Source organism: Lineus longissimus, chromosome 1 (assembly GCF_910592395.1).
Source record: "Lineus longissimus chromosome 1, tnLinLong1.2, whole genome shotgun sequence".
Taxonomy (NCBI): domain Eukaryota; kingdom Metazoa; phylum Nemertea; class Pilidiophora; order Heteronemertea; family Lineidae; genus Lineus; species Lineus longissimus.
The window spans coordinates 17004787-17029717 of record NC_088308.1 but is presented as its reverse complement, the minus strand read 5'-3'; the positions used below and the strand labels follow the sequence as shown (position 1 = coordinate 17029717).

The 24931-nt window shown below is 42.4% G+C and overlaps 3 protein-coding genes across 5 annotated transcripts in view; 2 read left to right on the top strand and 1 right to left on the bottom strand.

Moving 5' to 3' along the window:
• The window catches only part of LOC135489087 (mucin-2-like), a 50161-nt gene that overhangs the window by 11758 nt on the left and 13472 nt on the right, over positions 1-24931 (bottom strand). For both annotated transcript variants that reach the window (XM_064774249.1, XM_064774258.1), the window contains 2 exons: positions 13775-13807; positions 1304-1984 (listed from right to left, as the gene is read on the bottom strand). In XM_064774249.1, the coding sequence (XP_064630319.1) occupies positions 1304-1984; positions 13775-13807 (714 nt within the window). The remainder of the gene's footprint in view (positions 1-1303; positions 1985-13774; positions 13808-24931) is intronic.
• Positions 3554-14022, top strand: LOC135489074 (uncharacterized). Of its 2 annotated transcripts, none has more exons than XM_064774236.1 (5): positions 3554-3633; positions 3927-4045; positions 4384-4468; positions 4775-4898; positions 6025-14022. In XM_064774236.1, the coding sequence occupies exons 2-5, from the start codon at positions 3940-3942 to the stop codon at positions 12424-12426; spliced, it is 6717 nt and encodes a 2238-aa protein (XP_064630306.1). In that variant the 5' UTR covers positions 3554-3633; positions 3927-3939; the 3' UTR covers positions 12427-14022. The 2 variants fall into 2 exon arrangements, with proteins under 2 accessions (XP_064630306.1, XP_064630299.1); XM_064774229.1 differs by having other exon boundaries at positions 3556-3633; positions 3931-4045.
• LOC135496637 (uncharacterized) lies at positions 14804-23752 on the top strand. Its single transcript, XM_064786063.1, has 6 exons — positions 14804-14947; positions 15255-15369; positions 15711-15795; positions 16102-16225; positions 17349-20915; positions 21098-23752. Exons 2-6 carry the CDS (start codon positions 15264-15266, stop codon positions 23750-23752), a joined length of 6537 nt encoding a protein of 2178 aa, XP_064642133.1. The 5' UTR covers positions 14804-14947; positions 15255-15263.

The window sequence follows — 24931 nt, the reverse complement described above, 5'->3', positions numbered from 1 at the left end:
TTAAATTGAGAATTAGGTGTGTTTAAAATGAAGAACGTAATGAAGTTTCAGTCCTATTGGCCTACTTAGGTGGTTTTGGGCCTCAGATTAACCCATTGTGGCCAAAAAGCTAATTCGCGGGCTAAAAGCTGTCAAAAATCATCCCGCTTACTTTAGACCCCCAAACCCTGAAATTATCACACACAGCGTACAACGAAAATTTCATCTGGTTTGACAGGCTTCCATGAATCTATTTGGCGGTGAAAGCGTTTCCTCGCTGATTAACTCTGGGAAAAAGTTATGAGCGTGTGGATTGTGCCAATTTAACTGAAAAATGGCTTAGGCGTGTATTACATACGTGACATACAGGAGAACAAGTATCAATGTACACGTAAATCTTGATCGTTTGGATTTAGACCCCTCTGTATTAGCAACAGACAGAAACATGGTGCCTCTGAGTGAGATAAGCAAGTTGTTTTTAAGGGCTTACTGGACTTTGCGCAATATTTCGCCAAAAAAGTATTCTACGCAACGATCCCTAGGTGACTTTTCCTATTCATAATACACAGCCTGTCCATCCTAGATCGTGGTTAGATGGGGAGTAATCGTTGTAAAATTAGGCCAAACGCAAAGACAGTTAACCCGGGTACCACTATGTTTACGATGCGAACAAGCCGTGTAAGTCATTATCAGCATTTTTTTTCATTGAACATTTGCGGGTACAGCGTCACAGGGAGCAGCATTGAACGGTAAACAGGTTCACATCATATTCAGACAACGGCTTGTAACGGCCATACAGGAAACGATTCGTATCAAAAACCGACGATCACAACTATTCGCTTGCTGAGAGTATACATTACGCGCATACATTACATTCAGACATTTGAGCTTGTTGAGAAATAACAGGTCATGTGCGAATTTGGCATGTAATTTTGGTAATTTACGTGAGTACATACATTTTCAACCCCGAACAGTGTGAAGTGAAGTTATGCTTTTATTTAGTAAAAATCGGTAGGCATGTCCAACAAGACATGTGTCTCAGCTGCCTGGGTGGGTGTGGGTCATCACGTACCGGGGTAAAACATAATGGTCGCTCCCCCATTTCGCTCGTTTCGTTTCGTTGCGCAAAGTCCAGTAAGCCGTTTTTAAGTGGCAGTGTGGTTGGAAATGACTTTTTTATGTATTTTGCCTTGATTTCCCAAGAAACCAATTTAAAATGTCATTTCCTATAACCTATGAAAAAGAGGCTTACAATTTTTTGTAATTTGACTATTGTTCAGATGCAAGGCATTATACATTGTGAAACATCAAAGCGGGGACCTACCCTCTGCATTATACACCAAACAGTAGGCCCTCACTCTCTCCATGGCGCTGGCATCCAGGGCTACATCAAACAGCATCAGGCAGCTCATACTTCCACGGAAAGAGTTGGCATCTGACACAACCGTATGGGGCTGCTTTCCGACATATATCTGTGATCCATCCGTCCGAGCACGCAGTCTTGGCATGGGAACAACGTGATCATCTTCATTAATCTTAATTCTCAATAATAAATTCGTATAATCATAACTCACTCCTATAAATGACCACCTGTTCAGTTCTACTTGTGGTAATTTAGGGTCCGTGAATCCTACCCCTATATCCAGGCTCTGAAGTATCACAAGGAGTCTTTGGTTACTGATCGTGATTGCTGATTGCGGTGTTGGCCCCAACCACGCCCAAATATAGCCCCCCGTCCTATCCAATTTGATGAAACCCGTATAAGAAAAGCTGCCACCAGCGCCAACATCCAATATAGATGATGCAGGGATATCCATATAAGAGTTGATATTTCCAGAGAAGGCCAGGGCAGTGTCTTTATCACCAGAAGGACCTTCTGCAAGCACCAGGTTGTGTCCCAAACCATCGTTTCTACTTTCTGATGCATCACGAGTCACAGACTGTGAATTCATAGGCCAAAAGCCCACTGGATTGGGTGTGAATGTCTTTACACACGTATCTGTACCTGCAAAAGAGAGCAATTTGTGGTTTCGCGCTGAATACATCTCCGGGATACATCTACACTCTTACAATTAAATAGTAAAAATAACTATCTAATAGTTATCTTTTACTTATACTCTGAAAGTTGCTATTGCACCGACTGTGAAATAAGTTGTTTTAACTATCAAAATAGTAATTCTTAACCATTTTAATTGTAGTTTTTACTACTTTTATAGTTGGAACAACTAATCAATGGTTAGTTTTTTACTAATTTCACAGTTGGTGCAATATCAACTACCAAATACGTTGTTTTTACTGATAAATTTCAAGAGTGTACATGTAGACATACATTCGTCGTGTTGTTATTTAGTATCTCGTGTATTGTCGACCTTAAGAAGGCCACTAAAGCCCGCAGCACACTAGCCGCCAACTTTGGCGACAAGAAGCGTACAGCTGACGCCTCTCGACGCCGAAGTTGGCGGCCAGTGGATCCCGGTCAGAGCACACCTGCCAAGAATCGGCGTCCAGTAGCGTCTTTTCCGCCACTTTAGGCTGGCATTTTGAAATCATGTGACATTAAGACGCATACTGATTGGCCATAGCCTCGCCGCCGACGCCAATTCAGGCGGCAATCCGTAGCACACCTGGCTTCTTCTTCTTGCGTTCAAACGCGGCGACACGCGTCAAAAATCATGTTAGATATTTGGCGTTTAGTTGCGGCAAGTGGCGGCAAGTCGCGTTCGCCGACGCCGTTCGTAGCAGACTAGGGATTTTTCAGGCGTTATCAGGACTCTTGCGGCAAAAAACGCCTGTGAACGCCGAAGTTGGCGGCTAACGTGCTACGGGCTTAAGAGCCGGAATGAGGACGATGCGAATATGCATGTTTCTTTGTAAAAAGATGTCATAAATGTGCTTCTGGCACTGAAAAAGTGATAGTTTGTTGGAATTCATACATGCCGACTTTTCTCTACAGTCTCACGACAGACAGGAATTCATGGGTAAGCCGCCTATCTTTCAATAGCTATAATTAGTAAACTTCCAACATCGAATTCAAATTATGACGCCCCCACGCAGCAGAAGGCCAGAATTAATGAGTGCGAAACGGATATTTTTTGTCCGTGATCGATATTTTAGAAACGAAACTAGCATGAAAGACGGTTTTTCAAGTAAGTCATGATGAGCACTCGTGACCTTATTTGTCGACTCGAAGTGCAATATTATAAGCACGATAACATGTTGTCATGAACGGAAAGGATCGGATCGATTGACATTTAGTTTTTGATCGATTCAAATCACATGCATTGTTTCGCTTCTTCGTCCAATCGGTATTTTCTAATTACATATACTCGTCCTTCTTGGATAACTACCCCCCCCCCCCCTTACACCTGACATACACTTAACTGAGAGGGTTTATGAAATTGTACAGTTTTAATACACAGTCCCTTTCTACGAAATCACAACAAAACAATTTCTTAAATATTTTCCAGGCTATAGTGGACACCGTAACCCGGTTATCAAGATAACCCTTCCTTGAAATCTTAGTGACATGCATCGTTAATAGATAAATTGGGGACATGTGATTTTATGGGAAGGACTTGGAGATCTGACACTTCATCGTTCAGCTGACAGTCTGTGCCTTGCCAGTAAAGAAAGTCTAATTTCCACATTGACTAGGTAAGTAGCAGTGAAGGACACTTCATAATCAAGTAAAAATCGCAAATTAAATGTTAATGCAATGTTGGTTATTGATATGTTTTTTGAAAATGCCTTGAAAGCCTGGCATTACTTGATTCGAACTCCTATCTTTTGCTATGTTTGCTTATGTGTGTTTGTTCTGAAAACGAATGGTATGAGGCCAGGATTAGAAAAAGGTAACGTGACGCGTGTGGCACTGTGATGAGATCAACTTTGCCGTTCTAAAAATTGTCTTCCCGATGTACTCATTATGTTTTCTCTTTTTGGTTGAGATAGGGCATCATCATGAGGATTCTTAGTTTACCCTTACTTGTCCTTTTATTGGTTGCTGCTGCTGTGGGTGATAGTGCTGGCAAAGAATGCCACGATGGGACATGCATCACAGAACACGGTTAGTAACATGATTATACTATGTACTCTATTTCCGCAATCTTGGATTTCAATATAGCCGCCCCCTGAGACTCGAACCAAAAGGCTTTTTTCCTGAATATATTGGAGTTAAAGGCAGCCAAGAATATGATCTAAGACATTTACTCATCTAGTTTGGGTAGGGCTTTTCAACTGGCATTATTAGAATTTTTGTCAAAAGTACGCCATCTTGGATTTGGCGTTAGTGTGACTTCCATACCACATCCATTTCCCAGAGTTTAGGGATTGACATCCCGTGTGAAAGCTTTAAAAGTTAAATCCAGCGTTATTTATTCGTTGATTGCTACTTTTCTTTCACAGAATGGTCCCAGTTAGATTGGAGCTGGCAGATTCTGAGAGACATTTCGTTAAAGGTGGACGGTAATAATGCATCAGTTGAAGACAGGTAGTTATAGTTTCCTTTAAATTTCATAGGCAGTACTATAACTGGTCTTAAACAAAGAGATAACGAAACGGCTTTAAATTAGAAAAATAACTACAAATCAAAAACAAAAAAAGTTCACGCAAAGGGACCTCCACACTGCAATGTTTTGTTTCTTCAGATTAACAGTGCGACCACCTCATGAAAGAGCTATAGTGTAACTTAAACAAAACAAAAATAGATGAATGCTTTCCCATACGAACGTGGATTCCCCACTGATACATGTGCGATAAATTGTGAACATAAAAAGGAAACAAATTTGATTTTCAGGACAAAGCTATGGGGATCTTTCACCGATTTCACAATTAATTCGAAAGGATCAGATCCCCTTCCCGATGTTACGCCATCCTCACAGGAAGAATTTCCTTTAGACGTCATTGCGTTATTTGTCCAGGTATGTTATCACAGCTCTTCTTCATTCGCAGTCTGTGAAATCCCCCCCCCCCCCCCGCACTGGAAAAATCATCCACCCTTATTGTATGGTGATGGATTAAGGTATACGGGTCTATAGAGACCATCACCGTCAACCTTTGAGATTAGCCTATGATGCAGAAAGACCTGCTCCGACTGCATGGGAGTCGACGCCGCGAGCTGTGAGGTGACAGTCGCTTACTGTTAACGACCATCTTACATGTATCACTACGCCACTCTCTGATAGCCTTTATTACGAAATGTTAGGAACCGAAATATTTATCCGTGCTCATGACTTCATATCGAACCAGTAGAAGGTCACTAAGCCAAATGTGACAGAAATTATCTGTCCCCATTACATTCGATTAACCCAAAACCGTTCCACTTTTATTAAGTTGAATATTTCAAAGTCATGTGCTCAGCAATCCATATCTTGACTGCATCTACATTTATCGTCACTGATTTTACGTGCGCGGTCAATTCTCAATGCCTCAACATTCAAATTAAGTAGGACATTTTTTGAATCATGAGCATTTTGATTAAACGATCACTCATATTGTAGTACAGAAGACAGGCCTTTGATTGCGCTCAGCAGTAGTTGATTAACCTCTGATCCATCTCATGGTAGAAAGACACCTACTGGTTGAGATGTGACCAGCGCAGATCATGCCCTTTACCTTGTGCAAAACTACCAGTTTTTTAACGAATAGTAATGGTTTAGCCATCAGCAACCAATTTACCTCTAAGTCCATCGGTCAAGTGACGATGTTGACCAAGACGCACGTTGGGACAGAGCTCTCTCGGGTCACGCGTTGACCCAAGATAATTCCACACAACTGGAACTTGAACAATTCTTCGATCAGCTGAACAAAGCCATTATAAATGCTCAGTTTTAAAGCAAACGCCAACTTCAAATTCACTGATTTCTATAAAACTATTTAGATACAGTGTCAAAGACAACATTGATATACTCTGGTTGACTGTATGCATAAAGTTGGCCAGCTCACATTTGAATTGGTCTCCCAGTCAAAATGAAGTCTGGGACCAACCTAAAGTTGCTCAAAAAGGACTTAATATGTTTACATAGTGAAGGCCTTTTATAATTGTAGGCTTTCCATGGCAACAGAAACCATGTCCGTGAGCGAGACAAGCCTATCAAGGAAATAGTGGAGAATCGAGAGCACGATGGAATGAGGTACGACAAGCAGATCATATTGGTTTTGGAGCCTGATGATCCCATAGTAAGCGAAGCTGCCAACGATCTTTACCACAAGCATGAAAGTAAGTCTGCAGTTGTTGTCTGGGATGAAAGGCTGGGCAGATTTAGATCTGTAAAAGGTGGGTTTCCAAAGCTGACAAAGTACGACAGAGTTCAAGTCGTGGGCCATGGTCGCGAAATGGATGGAAAGACAAAGATTGGCGGGCGTACAGGGGCAGAATTAGCTGACGAGGTCGCCAAACTACCCGGAGCTGGTGATGGGGAAATAGGACGAATAAGTTTAATTGGGTGTAATATCGCCAAGACAGCCAAGCCAGATTCCATGCCTCTCGGTGATGAACCGTTCCTCACAGAATTCATGAATGATCTGAAGTCCAAACACGGGATCGAGACGGTAGTGAGCGCCAGGAATACGTTTGTTCAAGTCAATGCTGAGGGGCGTAAAATGGTTGCGGAGGTGACGCCTGATGGAATGAAATGGCACTCAAAGGACGCCTCTAAGAAGGTTGTATTGAGCTTTGACGAGGATGGTAACATCGTGTCGGAGAAGGTTCCTGCAACTGAACGGATCCCGGCCTACCCATGTGTGGACTGTGCACTGGGCCCTCTCGACGTGGCGACTGTGGATGGCGTGTCTGAAATCTATTTGCTCGTTGGTCCTAAAGGCAAAGAAAGAATTGCCACGATTGACCACAATGAGATGAACCGCGTGTTAGATAAACAGACTGTAAACACTTTCTTGAAAAGTAAGGATGACCTCATCAGAGAGGCTATGATACAAAATAAAGACAAGGTTGCACAACGTTTTAAACTAAAGAAGAGTGACGATGTTAAGACGGTCGGCTATAACATTGTGTCTATAGATGGTAATTCCGTTACAATCGAAGGTGTGGGTAAAAAGGGTAAAAGAAACAGAATAGAGTTAAATATTGGGTCAAGTGTAAAGAATGCGTACGTTTATGAGTGGGGAAATAAGTTGGAGGTCAGAGGTAGAAAGGTCAGGGTAATAAGCAGTGTCGAAGAAATGGTTCGTGAAATTAATTGGCTGGGTTTGAATGGGATCAGAAACAAGGGAAAGGATAATCTTTATCGGTTTGGTGACTGGGTCATAAGCCTCGGCAAGGGAGACTTTTATGCAAATATTCATGGCTTCATAGCTTCAGAACAAGAAGCGGGTGACAACGAGATCGATAAGGTTATTACTGATCGTGGCAAAGCAGAAAAGAAATGGCCTTTCAATAGTGAAAAGGGTCGTCCAATGAAACCACCTAGTAATATTGATAAGGTATCATACGACCAACTTCAGGACAATATAGATGATTGGGGGACTCTGAAGGAGTGCATGGATCATTGGTACAAGGGGGACCACAGTGCTATTGCCTCCAGTATGAAGCTTGGGTACGGGTCTGCGAAGGCTGCTGTGCTTACATTTGCTTTCAGCATATCCGAATCCGTAAGAAATTTTCGAACGCACATTGTTAATGTAATGGCATTGGAAATGTTAGACCCGTTAAGGCATGGTGCTACTCTTACGATGAAAGAGTTCCTGCAGAACCATCCAATGGCTCGTGGAGGAACGTGGCCCGACCGTGGTAGAACAGGATTTAATGGCCTAAATGAAGGTAATACTGACAAGGTACTTCCCAGAGAGCTCGCATTCACTCGGCATTGGCTCCTTAGTCTTAAGCCAGATGAGGCTTATCCACATGGTAGGGTAACAGCAATTGACAAGTCCGATCCACGATTCCGGGGACAACCGGTTGAAAACACCGAACTACAGAAGGTAATTGATAGCTTTGCCATTCGAGACTTTAATGCAATAGCTGAGGGGGAGGATGGCTTGGGAAGACGTACAACTGGACAAAGTGAGTCACAAGGGAAAGAAGAAAAGAGAGGACCACTTGGTGACATGAGTGAAATTGTAGACACAGCGGAAGTAATGGAATCTAGACGGACATCACTGGATATTAGATCACTATCCCTGCGTTCAATGAGTGCGGTAGCAGCTGACCATGCATACCTTACTGGTAAAGTCGCAGAAATCGTCAGAAGTAAATCACTGCCAGCGAACTTCAAGCTGGATGAAAACTCAGTAAAAGTTGAGGAGGACGAGATGAAATTCTCAATGGTTAATGAGGAGAACCCTGCAGAAAAAGAAGAACTATCTGGCGAAATCGACCACAGTGAGTTGCAAACGCACGACACAGTAGACGATCTACATGATCATGTAACTGAATTTGCAGATCCTGTCAAGGGAGGGGTGCATCAAGCCAATACCGTTTTAGGTGTCTATGGGATCGTGTCTGGTCTAGGAGGAGCCTTGCAGGCTTTTGAAGATGGCAAGAGCGGTGAGGGTTTTTCGGACCTGCTCCAGAGTTCATATGGCATAGGTGATTTGACTGGGTTGAACAAAAAAATTTCAAAAGCGGCAGGCAAAGCATTTGTTTCCCTTTTCAAAGATAAAGTGGTGGATCTAAAGACTGCCATTGGAGATAAGTTAGGAAGCCAAGTTGAAGAAGGTCTGGGTAAAACGGCTGGTAAAGTGGTTGACCTCATGGAACATGTCCCCGTTTTAGGACTTGCGTTTGGTATCATGAGTGTTGTTGATGATATCAAGCAGCACAATGCTCTTGGATACATGGACGCCGGTTTGGATACTGCGATTGCGGGACTGTCAATGCTCGGCCCAGAAGCAGAACCACTTGTAGTTGCCCTGACTGTTGTTCGTATGTTTATTGGCGACTTCTACAATGAGATTGACAGTGCCCTGAAGAAGTTACCCAAGGACGCGAGTTCCTTGCAGAAATTCGATGCATTTATGAAGGGGTTTGCACTGGCATTAAAGGATGTATGGGAGCAATTCACGTTATTTGGACAAATATTTGGTGCAATCGAACATTCGAGGAACTTGGACAAGGAATACAATAAAAACAGAGCGTTTTTGCGTGGTCTTGCTGATTACCATAATTACTTTAAAGTTGAAAAAGTTAAAGGTGGATCAGTGGTAGACTTCGCCGACGGCAGCTCTTCATGGAATGGTGGTGATATAACATTTTGGCTTCATGAAGACGGAACGGCTACACTAAAGATGGACGAAAACGTTGATGAAAATGGTAATCAGCGCACTGTAACAAACACCATTAATGTTGGAGACTCTACAGGTATAGTCGCGGGCATTGGCGAGTCGCACGACATTAGCTTCAAGACGGAAACGGTCAAAATATTTTTTTTTATCCCTGTTGACAAGAAACGAATTATTAGTGGCACAGATGGAGATAGAAATAGCTTACACGGTACATATTATGGGAACTCCAAGGACAACCAGTTCTTCACAGTTCAGAAGTTGCCAGATAATAGCAAGCTTGACTATACCCTTGGCGATTACTTCTACGACTTGTACGGAATGGACGGCAACGACGTCTTCTACCTTGGTCCTCAGAAGTCAAATGTTCATGGGGGTGAGGGTTCCGATGCATACATATTAACGAAAGATGGCGGGTATACCCACATCGATAACTATGCCATTGACATGAAGAACGACATGCTAGTTATGAATTCCACTGATTTTCAAACATTGTCATGTCAGAGGGTAGCCAATGATCTTTACATCAGCAATTCAGGGTACTCTCATCATGTGCAGGTGACCAACTGGTTTAGTGGGGATCGTTATCGCCATCTTAACTTCCTTGCTGATAAAGGTGTCTTCTTTGAGGTACGTGCTGCGGCCTTTGGCATTCCACGCTTGGTAGCCATCGCCATTGACTGTTCGAAAGACAAGTCGGCACGAACTGTCGATACCAGTCAGCCTCCTTGGAAAAATGTTGTAACCGTCCACGGCTCGAACTACTCTGATACTATTGTTGGGAATGACCAAGACAACAGATTAGATGGGGGCAATGGAACGGATCATCTAACTGGTGGCAAGGGGAAAGATATGTACATAGTTGATGCCTACGACACTGGTAACGATGTTATCAATAACTGCGCTGGTGACACACAGACAGACACACTTATGGTAGGTTTTGAGTTTCTCTCCACGATTGGACGGATTGATAAACTGAATCTTGAACTTACTGATAAAAAATCTGGACACTTCATTCGGGTTCTCAATTGGTACAGGGGTCCTGACTGCCAGCACATGACATTCGTCTCGACCGATGGAGTCGCTTATAAAGCATCAACAAACACGAGCCTTGAGGATGTTCCATTGACCGCATACTTGATTGATAAAGAAAGTAAATCCAGTGGTCAGACTGTCGATACAGCAAGCATTCCGAAGTTCTCTACCGTCGTTTCAGTTATCGGATCAAATTATACGGACAAGATCATTGGTAATAAACGAGATAATTATATCTCTGGAGGGCCAGGTGATGACCTTATCCGAGGGGATGAAGGTGCCGATACCTACGTCATGAGACCAGGACACGGGTACGACACAATCATCAATCTGGCCTTTGACCGCAAACTTGACACATTGTTGTTTGGATTCAATTTTTCCGACGTGAGTCTAGCGAGGGAGGGATATGACCTGATAGTCAAAAGCAAGGGATCAACCAAGGCTGCTAATTTGAAAGATTGGTTCAAAGGCGAGTTCCACCAGCATCTAGTAATCCGAACCATAGATGATGTGGTGAGCGTTCTACCAAAGTCGCAAAATGATTCGTTAGTTCTGACCCCGACAGTTATTGACAAGTCAAAGTCCAAGACTGATGTACAGATCAATTCCAATATCATACCATGGAGATCCATCCAACGGCTGATTGGAGGTAACCATTCTGATATCTTGACTGGTAATGATGAGATCAACTATCTGGACCCGAAGATAGGGGGATCTAAACTTATGGGCGGTAACAACAGTGATACCTATATCATTAAAGTAGGGTATGGTACAGACAATGTCATTGACAATTTCGCCGCTGATAAAAAAACTGATGTTCTCTCATTCGAAGCCCACTATTCAGATATGAGGCTCGTAGATGGAGGCAGTGACGATTTGTTGCTTTCTTCTGTTAATCATACAGCTTTGACACTAAGCCACTTCCAGAAAGGACAAGAATATCAGCATCTATTCATACAATCAGGCGACGGCGTTGGCTTCACATTGAGTCAAAAAAATGACAGCGAGTCTTTCCAAGCCATTCCTCTCTTGATCAACAGAGCTACGTCGTTGAATCACGAGAAGATTGACCTGAGATCAAGTTGGAATTGGACAGAAGTCAATTCAGTGATAGGAAGTTCTACAGCAGCGAATTACATTCAAGGCCAAGGTAAAGATAACACACTTGTTGGGGGAACGAAGGTTGACAGTTTAAAGGGTGACGCAGGTAATGATCTTTTGAGGGGAGGTGACGGCGAGAACTTCCTTGATGGGGGACTCGGCAACGATACGCTGGTAGGAGGCAAGGACGTCGATTGGATGTTAGGCTGGCTAGGCGATGACTTGCTCTACGGTGGATACGGGGCTGACAGAATTGACGGTGGTCCAGGATGTGACACGGTGCTCTTTTCCGGGAATCCTGTCAATAGAACTGGGATTTACGTGGACCTTCACTATGGACAAGGTGCTGGCGCAGATGCTGAGGGAGACATCTACATTAGTGTTGAAAATGTCTATGGAACTCCATATGATGACGTTCTTATTGGTAATGATGATGACAATATCATACTCGGACGAGCTGGGAATGATGTCATATATCCCGGTAACGGTACAGATCTACTAATTGGTGCCGAGGGACGAGATGTGTATATTATTGGTGGAACAACGGGAGTAAAAACAATACAGAATGCTGCTAACGACTCTGCCGAAGACACTCTCACCCTTCTTCCAATAAGACGTGAGCACATCAAGATTGACCGTTATGGTGACCATCTCTCTGTCAGCATAGGTGATAGGTACTCAGGATATTGGTGCCCTGAAGGTGAGCTTGAACCAATCATTATTCAAAACTGGTTTTCTAACGACACGGACAGGCATCTTGTGATCCTATGTAATGACACAAAACTGAACCAGACGGACCTTGATGACATGGCAGTACCATATGCAAAGCCTTCTTCCATGAACAACTTTGTGTGTAGTGTCTACGACTTTGGTGTTGGAAAGGCAGTAGCAATTGGTCTTGTGTGTTTTGTCATCCTGGTGGCCCTTATCGTGATCATCGTGCTCGCATACACTGGAAGGCTGACGAAGTTCGGCAGGAAGACCAGCGATGACAAAGAAGGACAAAGCTTCATGTATTCAGATTCTGTTAACTTTAATAGCCTACGGGAGGCTGATGAACAACTAAACGTCTAGGATAATCGATCGGCAACAACACATCATGATCAGCTTTAGGCCAGGAATGGACTTCATCTGGACCATTAAGAACAACAGAGATGAATGCACGATATGCATGTAAACATACATGTACATGTATGTTTTGCTCACATCACAACATTCGCTTTGAGACTTGCAGCGTCGGAGATGTCCGAATTACCAATACCAATTAATGACTCCTTTGTTCATTTTCTTAGCATTCAATTGGCAAATTGATGATTCAAAGTGAAATAAAGAAATGACATACGTTAGGGGTATTTAAGACAATATGATTTCGGCAACTGATTGGTTGTCGCTAAAAATTTATCACGATAGGCCTACTGTTATATTCATTGAAGTGGGAATATATTCCAGGTTGAAAAGGTTGCCGTATAAATTCATTCTACACCAAATGGGTGTCTAATCTCCATATTATTCTCGACCCTATTATTCAAGCTGGTCTATTATAAATATATTTACCAACAGAAAATGACTTTATCCTCCAAGGTTTGAGCAATTACCTATAGCATTCTGAAACATCAGAGTTAATCGGTCCGTTACCTCGGAGTCCGGGTCGGCGGAGTGGATCCAAGACTTGAGGGTCAGGATGAACTATATAGTTGCGCGGACCACTTTATATTTAGCTACATATAACGTCGTTATTCAAGTACTTCATGCTGGCCAAGCCACCATTGTGGAAATGGGAACATGATTCAAAGATATGAAACATTGCGTTTAGATGCCTCACTTTGGAATATAATTTACCGGTGGAGGTGATCTTAGGCAAAAGTTGTCATTTTCAAAATCGTCATACCCGTAATTCATTATTAGTGAGACAATCTGATGTGACGGTCTTTTCATTCGAGATCACTTTATATTTTGTTAGTTTTATATGATTACCCCTGTAGAGCGTTCGATTCAATAAAAAGGATTCTATCTTAGCTTCTTTTGTAGTTATCTTGTTTTTTTTCTGAGGCACAAGTTTTTTGCAGCACACTTTGCAAGGCATGACATAAACCACAGTACATTGATTGGTAAGGTTGACCCCTTTCTCAATCAAGTCAGGCTAAGCCTGTTTTTAATGAAAAACCAGTTTTTTGATGGTGATAGACATATTCAACACCTTTTTAAACATTCCACGGTGGCTTTGATTTCCATTGTGTCTTATTAGACACTCATGAAGAAGCCACACGAAACTGTGGAGAAACCCTGCGATTGGTGGTAATCATTAGTCGTCAATATTGGACCTTCCAATTCTGATATTACGTTTTATTTTTTATGTTCTCGAGAGTTCAGACTTTCGTACCATACTTCTGAATCATATGTTTATCGATTTCAATGGCCTTACCTTTCCTGGCAGTTATGAAAGCGGCAAAGGTAACTGCGGAAAAAAGAAGAATGCATACGTATTTTGTCATGGTTGTTTTTCGATTCTCATAATTACAAAATATATGACAAGTACAAAAGTATAAAACGCTGAAAGATAAATTGACAAGTTTTTCTCGGTTCCCCCTATTGAAAAGTCTCTCTTATTGTCTATTATATAGAAATACATACGTTGTTTTTACTAATAAATTTCAAGAGTGTACATGTAGACATACATTCGTCGTGTTGTTTTTTAGTATCTCGTGTATTGTCGACCTTGAGAAGACCACTAAGAGCCGGAATGAGGACGATGCGAATATGCATGTTTCTTTGTAAATAGATGTCATAAATGTGCTGCTGGCACTGAAAAAGTGATAGTTTGTTGGAATTCATACATGCCGACTTTTTTCTACAGTCTCACGACAGACAAGAATTCATGGGTAAGCCGCCTATCTTTCAATAGCTATAATTGGTAAACTTCCAACATCGAATTCAAATTATGACGCCCCCACGCAACAGAAGGCCAGAATTAATGAGTGCGAAACAGATATTTTTAGTCCGTGATCGATGTTTAGAAACGAAACGCATGAAAGACGGTTTTTCAAGTAAGTCATGATGAGCACTCGTGACCTTAATATTTGTCGACTCGAAGTGCAAAAACATGTTGTCATGAACGGAAAGGATCGGATCGATTGACATTTAGTTTTTAATCGATTCAAATCACATGCATTGTTTCGCTTCTTCGTCCAATCAGTATTTTCTAATTACATATACTCGTCCGTTTTGGATAACTACCCCCCCCCCCCCTTACACCTGACATACACTTAACTGAGAGGGTTTATGAAATTGTACAGTTTTTACTCAGTCCCTTTTTACGAGATCACGACCAAACAATTTCTTAGAAACATTTTCCAAGCTATAGTGGACACCATAACCCGGTTATCAAGATAACCCTTAGTCCTTGAAATCTTAGTGACATGCATCGTTAATAGATAAATTGGGTACATGTGATTTTATGGGAAGGACTGGAGGAAATCCCACTTAGTTATCATGATAGTTAGGTCATTTGTCATTCGGTTGGAGGTCTGACACTTCATCGTTCAGCTGACAGTCTGTGCCTTGCCAGTAAAGAAAGTCTAATTTCCACATTGACAAGGTAAGTAGCAGTGAAGGACACTTTTCTATAATCAAGTAAAAATCGCAAATTACATGTAAATGTTAATGCAATGTTGGTTATTGATATGTTTTTCGAAAATGCCTTGAAAGCCTGGCATTACTTGATTCGAACTCCTATCTTTTGCTATGTTTGCTTATGTATGTTTGCTCTGAAAACGAATGGTATGAGGCCAGGATTAGAAAAAGGTAACGTGACTTGTTGTGGCACTGTGATGAGATCAACTTTGCCGTTCTAAAAATTGTCTTCCCGATGTACTCATTATGTTTTCTCTTTTTGGTTGAGATAGGGCATCATCATGAGGATTCTTAGTTTACCCTTACTTGTCCTTTTATTGGTTGCTGCTGCTGTGGGTGATAGCGCTGGGAAAGAATGCCACGATGGGACATGCATCACAGAACACGGTTAGTAACATGATTATACTATGTACTCTATTTCCGCAATCTTGGATTTCAATATAGCCGCCCCCTGAGACTTGAACCAAAAGGCTTTTTTCCTGAATATATTGGATTTAAAGGCAGGCAAGAATATGATCTAAGACATTTACTCATTAGTTTGGGTAGCGCCTTTCAACTGGCATTATTAGAATTGTTGTCAAAAGTACGCCATCTTGGATTTGGCGTTAGTGTGACTTCCATACCACATCCATTTCCCAGAGTTTAGGGATTGGCATCCCGACAGAAAGCTTTAAAAGTTAAATCCAGCGTTATTTATTCGTTGATTACTAACTATTTTTCTTTCACAGAATGGTCCCAGTTAGATTGGAGCTGGCAGATTCTGAGAGACATTTCGTTAAAGGTGGACGGTAATAATGCATCAGTTGAAGACAGGTAGTTATAGTTTCCTTTAAATTTCATAGGCAGTACTATAACTGGTCTTAAACAAAGAGATAACGAAACGGCTTTAAATAAGAAAAATAACTACAAATCAAAAACAAAAAAAGTTCACGCAAAGGGACCTCCACACTGCAATGTTTTGTTTCTTCAGATTAACAGTGCGACCACCTCATGAAAGACCTATAGTGTAACTTAAACAAAACAAAAATAGATGAATGCTTTCCCATACGAACGTGGATTCCCCACTGATACATGTGCGATAAATTGTGAACATAAAAAGGAAACAAATTTGATTTTCAGGACAAAGCTATGGGAATCTTTCACCGATTTCACAATTAATTCGAAAGGATCAGATCCCCTTACCGATGTTACGCCATCCTCACAGGAAGAATTTCCTCTAGACGTCATTGCGTTATTTGTCCAGGTATGTTATCACAGCTCTTCTTCATTCGCAGTCTGCGAAATCCCCCCCCCCCCGCACTGGAAAAATCATCCACCCTTATTGTATGGTGATGGATTAAGGTACACGGGTCTATAGAGACCATCACCGTCAACCTTGGAGATTAGCCTATGATGCAGAGAGACCTGCTCCGACTGCATGGGAGTCGACGCCGCGAGCTGTGAGGTGACAGTCGCTTACTGTTAACGACCATCTTACATGTATCACTACGCCACTCTCTGATAGCCTTTATTACGAAATGTTAGGAACCGAAATATTTATCCGTGCTCATGACTTCATATCGAACCAGTAGAAGGTCACTAAGCCAAATGTGACAGAAATTATCTGTCCCCATTACATTCGATTAACCCAAAACCGTTCCACTTTTATTAAGTTGAATATTTCAAAGTCATGTGCTCAGCAATCCATATCTTGACTGCATCTACATTTATCGTCACTGATTTTACGTGCGCGGTCAATTCTCAATGCCTCAACATTCAAATTAAGTAGGACATTTTTTGAATCATGAGCATTTTGATTAAACGATCACTCATATTGTAGTACAGAAGACAGGCCTTTGATTGCGCTCAGCAGTAGTTGATTAACCTCTGATTCATCTCATGGTAGAAAGACACCTACTGGTTGAGATGTGACCAGCGCAGATCATGCCCTTTACCTTGTGCAAAACTACCAGTTTTTTAACGAATAGTAATGGTTTAGCCATCAGCAACCAATTTACCTCTAAGTCCATCGGTCAAGTGACGATGTTGACCAAGACGCACGTTGGGACAGAGCTCTCTCGGGTCACGCGTTGACCCAAGATAATTCCACACAACTGGAACTTGAACAATTCTTCGATCAGCTGAACAAAGCCATTATAAATGCTCAGTTTTAAAGCAAACGCCAACTTCAAATTCACTGATTTCTATAAAACTATTTAGATACAGTGTCAAAGACAACATTGATATACTCTGGTTGACTGTATGCATAAAGTTGGCCAGCTCACATTTGAATTGGTCTCCCAGTCAAAATGAAGTCTGGGACCAACCTAAAGTTGCTCAAAAAGGACTTAATATGTTTACATAGTGAAGGCCTTTTATAATTGTAGGCTTTCCATGGCAACAGAAACCATGTCCGTGAGCGAGACAAGCCTATCAAGGAAATAGTGGAGAATCGAGAGCACGATGGAATGAGGTACGACAAGCAGATCATATTGGTTTTGGAGCCTGATGATCCCATAGTAAGCGAAGCTGCCAACGATCTTTACCACAAGCATGAAAGTAAGTCTGCAGTTGTTATCTGGGATGAAAGGCTGGGCAGATTTAGATCTGTAAAAGGTGGGTTTCCAAAGCTGACAAAGTACGACAGAGTTCAAGTCGTGGGCCATGGTCGCGAAATGGATGGAAAGACAAAGATTGGCGGGCGTACAGGGGCAGAATTAGCTGACGAGGTCGCCAAACTACCCGGAGCTGGTGATGGGGAAATAGGACGAATAAGTTTAATTGGGTGTAATATCGCCAAGACAGCCAAGCCAGATTCCATGCCTCTCGGTGATGAACCGTTCCTCACAGAATTCATGAATGATCTGAAGTCCAAACACGGGATCGAGACGGTAGTGAGCGCCAGGAATACGTTTGTTCAAGTCAATGCTGAGGGGCGTAAAATGGTTGCGGAGGTGACGCCTGATGGAATGAAATGGCACTCAAAGGACGCCTCTAAGAAGGTTGTATTGAGCTTTGACGAGGATGGTAACATCGTGTCGGAGAAGGTTCCTGCAACTGAACGGATCCCGGCCTACCCATGTGTGGACTGTGCACTGGGCCCTCTCGACGTGGCGACTGTGGATGGCGTGTCTGAAATCTATTTGCTCGTTGGTCCTAAAGGCAAAGAAAGAATTGCCACGATTGACCACAATGAGATGAACCGCGTGTTAGATAAACAGACTGTAAACACTTTCTTGAAAAGTAAGGATGACCTCATCAGAGAGGCTATGATACAAAATAAAGACAAGGTTGCACAACGTTTTAAACTAAAGAGGAGTGACGATGTTAAGACGGTCGGCTATAACATTGTGTCTATAGATGGTAATTCCGTTACAATCGAAGGTGTGGGTAAAAAGGGTAAAAGAAACAGAATAGAGTTAAATATTGGGTCAAGTGTAAAGAATGCGTATGTTTATGAGTGGGGAAATAAGTTGGAGGTCAGAGGTAGAAAGGTCAGGGTAATAAGCAGTGTCGAAGAAATGGTTCGTGAAATTAATTGGCTGGGTTTGAATGGGATCAGAAACAAGGGAAAGGATAATCTTTATCGATTTGGTGACTGGGTCATAAGCCTCGGCAAGGGAGACTTTTATGCAAATATTCATGGCTTCATAGCTTCAGAACAAGAAGCGGGTGACAACGAGATCGATAAGGTTATTACTGATCGTGGCAAAGCAGAAAAGAAATGGCCTTTCAATAGTGAAAAGGGTCGTCCAATGAAACCACCTAGTAATATTGATAAGGTATCATACGACCAACTTCAGGACAATATAGATGATTGGGGGACTCTGAAGGAGTGCATGGATCATTGGTACAAGGGGGACCACAGTGCTATTGCCTCCAGTATGAAGCTTGGGTACGGGTCTGCGAAGGCTGCTGTGCTTACATTTGCTTTCAGCATATCCGAATCCGTAAGAAATTTTCGAACGCACATTGTTAATGTAATGGCATTGGAAATGTTAGACCCGTTAAGGCATGGTGCTACTCTTACGATGAAAGAGTTCCTGCAGAACCATCCAATGGCTCGTGGAGGAACGTGGCCCGACCGTGGCAGAACAGGATTTAATGGCCTAAATGAAGGTAATACTGACAAGGTACTTCCCAGAGAGCTCGCATTCACTCGGCATTGGCTCCTTAGTCTTAAGCCAGATGAGGCTAATCCACATGGTAGGGTAACAGCAATTGACAAGTCCGATCCACGATTCCGGGGACAACCGGTTGAAAACACCGAACTCGAGGAAATAATTGATAGCTTTGCCATTCGAGACTTTAATGCAATAGCTAAGGGGGAGGATGGCTTGGGAAGACGTACAACTGGACAAAGTGAGTCACAAGGGAAAGAAGAAAAGAGAGGACCACTTGGTGACATGAGTGAAATTGTAGACACAGCGGAAGTAATGGAATCTAGACGGACATCACTGGATATTAGATCACTATCCCTGCGTTCAATGAGTGCGGTAGCAGCTGACCATGCATACCTTACTGGTAAAGTCGCAGAAATCGTCAGAAGTAAATCACTGCCAGCGAACTTCAAGCTGGATGAAAACTCAGTAAAAGTTGAGGAGGACGAGATGAAATTCTCAATGGTTAATGAGGAGAACCCTGCAGAAAAAGAAGAACTATCTGGCGAAATCGACCACAGTGAGTTGCAAACGCACGACACAGTAGACGATCTTCATGATCATGTAACTGAATTTGCAGATCCTGTCAAGGGAGGGGTGCATCAAGCCAATACCGTTTTAGGTGTCTATGGGATCGTGTCTGGTCTAGGAGGAGCCTTGCAGGCTTTTGAAGATGGCAAGAGCGGTGAGGGTTTTTCGGACCTGCTCCAGAGTTCATATGGCATAGGTGATTTGACTGGGTTGAACAAAAAAATTTCAAAAGCGGCAGGCAAAGCATTTGTTTCCCTTTTCAAAGATAAAGTGGTAGATCTAAAGACTGCCATCGGGGATAAGTTAGGAAGTCAAGTTGAAGAAGGTCTGGGTAAAACGGCTGGTGAAGTGGGTGACCTCATGGAAGATGTCCCCATTTTAAGACTTGCGTTTGGTATCATGAGTGTTGTTGATGATATCAAGCAGCACAATGCTCTTGGATACATCGACGCCGGTTTGGATACTGCGATTGCGGGACTGTCAATGCTCAGCCCAGAAGCAGAACCAGTTGTACTTGCCCTGACTGTTGTTCGTATGTTTATTGGCGACTTCTACAATGAGATTGACAGTGCCCTTAAGAAGTTACCCAAGGACGCAGGTTCCTTACAGAAATTCGATGCATTTATGAAGGGGTTTGCACTGGCATTAAAGGATGTATGGGAGCAAGTCACGTTATTTGGACAAATATTTGGTGCAATCGAACATTCGAGGAACTTGGACAAGGAATACAATAAAAACAGAGCGTTTTTGCGTGGTCTTGCTGATTACCATAATTACTTTAAAGTTGAAAACGTTAAAGGTGGATCAGTGGTAAACTTCGCCGACGGCAGCTCTTCATGGAATGGTGGTGATATAACATTTTGGCTTCATGAAGACGGAACGGCTACACTAAAGATGGACGAAAACGTTGATGAAAATGGTAATCAGCGCACTGTAACACACACCATTAATGTTGGAGACTCTACGGGTATAGTCGCGGGCATTGGCGAGTCGCACGACATTAGCTTCAAGACGGAAACGGTCAAAATATTTTTCTTTATCCCTGTTGACAAGAAACGAATTATTAGTGGCATAGATGGAGATAGAAATAGCTTACACGGTACATATTATGGGAACTCCAAGGACAACCAGTTCTTCACAGTTCAGAAGTTGCCAGATAATAGCAAGCTTGACTATACCCTTGGCGATTACTTTACGACTTGTACGGAATGGACGGCAACGACGTCTTCTACCTTGGTCCTCAGAAGTCAAATGTTCATGGGGGTGAGGGTTCCGATGCATACATATTAACGAAAGATGGCGGGTATACCCACATCGATAACTATGCCATTGACATGAAGAACGACATGCTAGTTATGGATTCCACTGATTTTCAAACATTGTCATGTCAGAGGGTAGCCAATGATCTTTACATCAGCAATTCAGGGTACTCTCATCATGTGCAGGTGACCAACTGGTTTAGTGGGGATCGTTATCGCCATCTTAACTTCCTTGCTGATAAAGGTGTCTTCTTTGAGGTACGTGCTGCGGCTTTTGGCATTCCACGCTTGGTAGCCATCGCCATTGACTGTTCGAAAGACAAGTCGGCACGAACTGTCGATACCAGTCAGCCTCCTTGGAAAAATGTTGTAACCGTCCACGGCTCGAACTACTCTGATACTATTGTTGGGAATGACCAAGACAACAGATTAGATGGGGGCAATGGAACGGATCATCTAACTGGTGGCAAGGGGAAAGATATGTACATAGTTGATGCCTACGACACTGGTAACGATGTTATCAATAACTGCGCTGATGACACACAGACAGACACACTCATGGTAGGTTTTGAGTTTCTCTCCACGATTGGACGGATTGATAACCTGAACCTTGAACTACTTACTGATAAAAAATCTGGACACTTCATCCGGGTTCTCAATTGGTACAGGGGTCCTGACTGTCAGCACCTGACATTCGTCTCGACCGATGGAGTCGCTTATAAAGCATCAACAAACACGAGCCTTGAGGATGTTCCATTGACCGCATACTTGATTGATAAAGAAAGTAAATCCAGTGGTCAGACTGTCGATACAGCAAGCATTCCGAAGTTCTCTACCGTCGTTTCAGTTATCGGATCAAATTATACGGACAAGATCATCGGTAATAAACGAGATAATTATATCTCTGGAGGGCCAGGTGATGACGTTATCCGAGGGGGTGAAGGTGCCGATACCTACGTCATGAGACCAGGACACGGGTACGACACAATCATCAATCTGGCCTTTGACCGCAAACTTGACACATTGTTGTTTGGATTCAATTTTTCCGACGTGAGTCTAGCCAGGGAGGAATGTGACCTGATAGTCAAAAGCAATGGATCAACCAAGGCTGCTAATTTGAAAGATTGGTTCAAAGGCGAGTTCCACCAGCATCTAGTAATCCGAACCATAGATGATGTGGTGAGCGTTCTACCAAAGTCGCAAAATGATTCGTTAGTTCTGACCCCGACAGTTATTGACAAGTCAAAGTCCAAGACTGATGTACAGATCAATTGCAATATCAAACCATGGAGATCCATCCAACGTCTGATTGGAGGTAACCATTCTGATATCTTGACTGGTAATGATGAGATCAACTATCTGGACCCGAAGATAGGGGGATCTAAACTAATGGGCGGTAACAACAGTGATACCTATATCATTAAAGTAGGGTATGGTACAGACAATGTCATTGACAATTTCGCCGCTGATAACAAAACTGATGTTCTCTCATTCGAAGCTCACTATTCAGATATGAGGCTCGTAGATGGAGGCAGTGACGATTTGTTGCTTTCTTCTGTTAATCATACAGCTTTGACACTAAGCCACTTCCAGAAAGGACAAGAATATCAGCATCTATTCATACAATCAGGCGACGGCGTTGGCTTCACATTGAGTCAAAAAAATGACAGCGAGTCTTTTCAAGCCATTCCTCTCTTGATCAACAGAGCTACGTCGTTGAATCACGAGAAGATTGACCTGAGATCAAGTTGGAATTGGACAGAAGTCAATTCAGTGATAGGAAGTTCTACAGCAGCGAATTACATTCAAGGCCAAGGTAAAGATAACACACTTGTTGGGGGAACGAAGGTTGACAGTTTAAAGGGTGACGCAGGTAATGATCTTTTGAGGGGAGGTGACGGCGAGAACTTCCTTGATGGGGGACTCGGCAACGATACGCTGGTAGGAGGCAAGGACGTCGATTGGATGTTAGGCTGGCTAGGCGATGACTTGCTCTACGGTGGATACGGGGCTGACAGAATTGACGGTGGTCCAGGATGTGACACGGTGCTCTTTTCCGGGAATCCTGTCAATAGAACTGGGATTTACGTGGACCTTCACTATGGACAAGGTGCTGGCGCAGATGCTGAGGGAGACATCTACATTAGTGTTGAAAATGTCTATGGAACTCCATATGATGACGTTCTTATTGGTAATGATGATGACAATATCATACTCGGACGAGCTGGGAATGATGTCATATATCCCGGTAACGGTACAGATCTACTAATTGGTGCCGAGGGACGAGATGTGTATATTATTGGTGGAACAACGGGCGTAAAAACAATACAGAATGCTGCTAACGACTCTGCCGAAGACACTCTCACCCTTCTTCCAATAAGACGTGAGCACATCAAGATTGACCGTTATGGTGACCATCTCTCTGTCAGCATAGGTGATAGGTACTCAGGATATTGGTGCCCTGAAGGTGAGCTTGGACCAATCATTATTCAAAACTGGTTTTCTAATGACACGAACATGCATCTTGTGATCCTATGTAATGACACAAAACTGAACCAGACGGACCTTGATGACATGGCAGTACCATATGCAAAGCCTTCTTCCATGAACAACTTTGTGTGTAGTGTCTACGACTTTGGTGTTGGAAAGGCAGTAGCAATTGGTCTTGTGTGTTTTGTCATCCTGTTGGCCCTTATCGTGATCATCATGCTCGCATACACTGGAAGGCTGACGAAATTCGGCAGGAAGACCAGCGATGACAAAGAAGGACAGAGCTTTATGTATTCAGATTCTGTTAACTATAATAGCCTACGGGATGCTGATGAACAACTAAACGTCTAGGATAATCGATCGGCAACTACACATCATGGCCAGGAATGGACTTCTTTTGGACCATTAAGAACAACAGAGATGAATGCACGATATATATATATACATGTATGTTTTGCTCACATCACAACATTCGCTTTGAGACTTGCAGCGTCGGAGATGTCCGAATTACCAATACCAATTAATGACTCCTTTGTTCATTTTCTTAGCATTCAATTGGCCAATTGATGATTCAAAGTGAAATAAAGAAATGACATTTGATTACGTTAGGGGTATTTAAGACAATATGATTTCGGCAACTGATTGGTTGTCGCTAAAAATTTATCACGATAGGCCTACTGTTATATTCCATTGAAGTGGGAATATATTCCAGGTTGAGAAGGTTGCCGTATAAATTCATTCTACACCAAATGGGTGTCTAATCTCCATATTATTCTCGACCCTGTTATTCAAGCTGGTCTACTATAAATATATTTACCGACAGAAAATGACTTTATCCTCCAAGGTTTGAGCAATTACCTATAGCATTCTGAAACATCAGAGTTAATCGGTCCGTTACCTCGGAGTCCGGGTCGGCGGAGTGGATCCAAGACTTGAGGGTCAGGATGACCTATATAGTTGCGCGGACCACTTTATATTTAGCTACATATAACGTCGTTATTCAAGTACTTCATGCTGGCCAAGTCACCATTGTGGAAATGGGAACATGATTCAAAGATATGAAACATTGCGTTTAGATGCCACACTTTTGAATATAATTTGCCGGTGGAGGTGATCGTAAGCAAAAGTTATCATTTTCAAAATCGTCATACCCGTAATTCATTATTAGTGAGACAATCTGATGTGACGGTCTTTTCATTCGAGATCACTTTATATTTTGTTAGTTTTATATGATTACCCCTGTAGAGCGTTCGATTCAATAAAAAGGATTCTATCTTAGCTTCTTTTGTAGTTATCTTGTTTTTTTTCTGAGGCACAAGTTTTTTGCAGCACACTTTGCAAGGCATGACATAAACCACAGTACATTGATTGGTAAGGTTGACCCCTTTCTTAATCAAGTCAGGCTAAGCCTGTTTTTAATGAAAAACCAGTTTTTTGATGGTGATAGACATATTCAACACCTTTTTAAACATTCCACGGTGGCTTTGATTTCCATTGTGTCTTATTAGACACTCATGAAGAAGCCACACG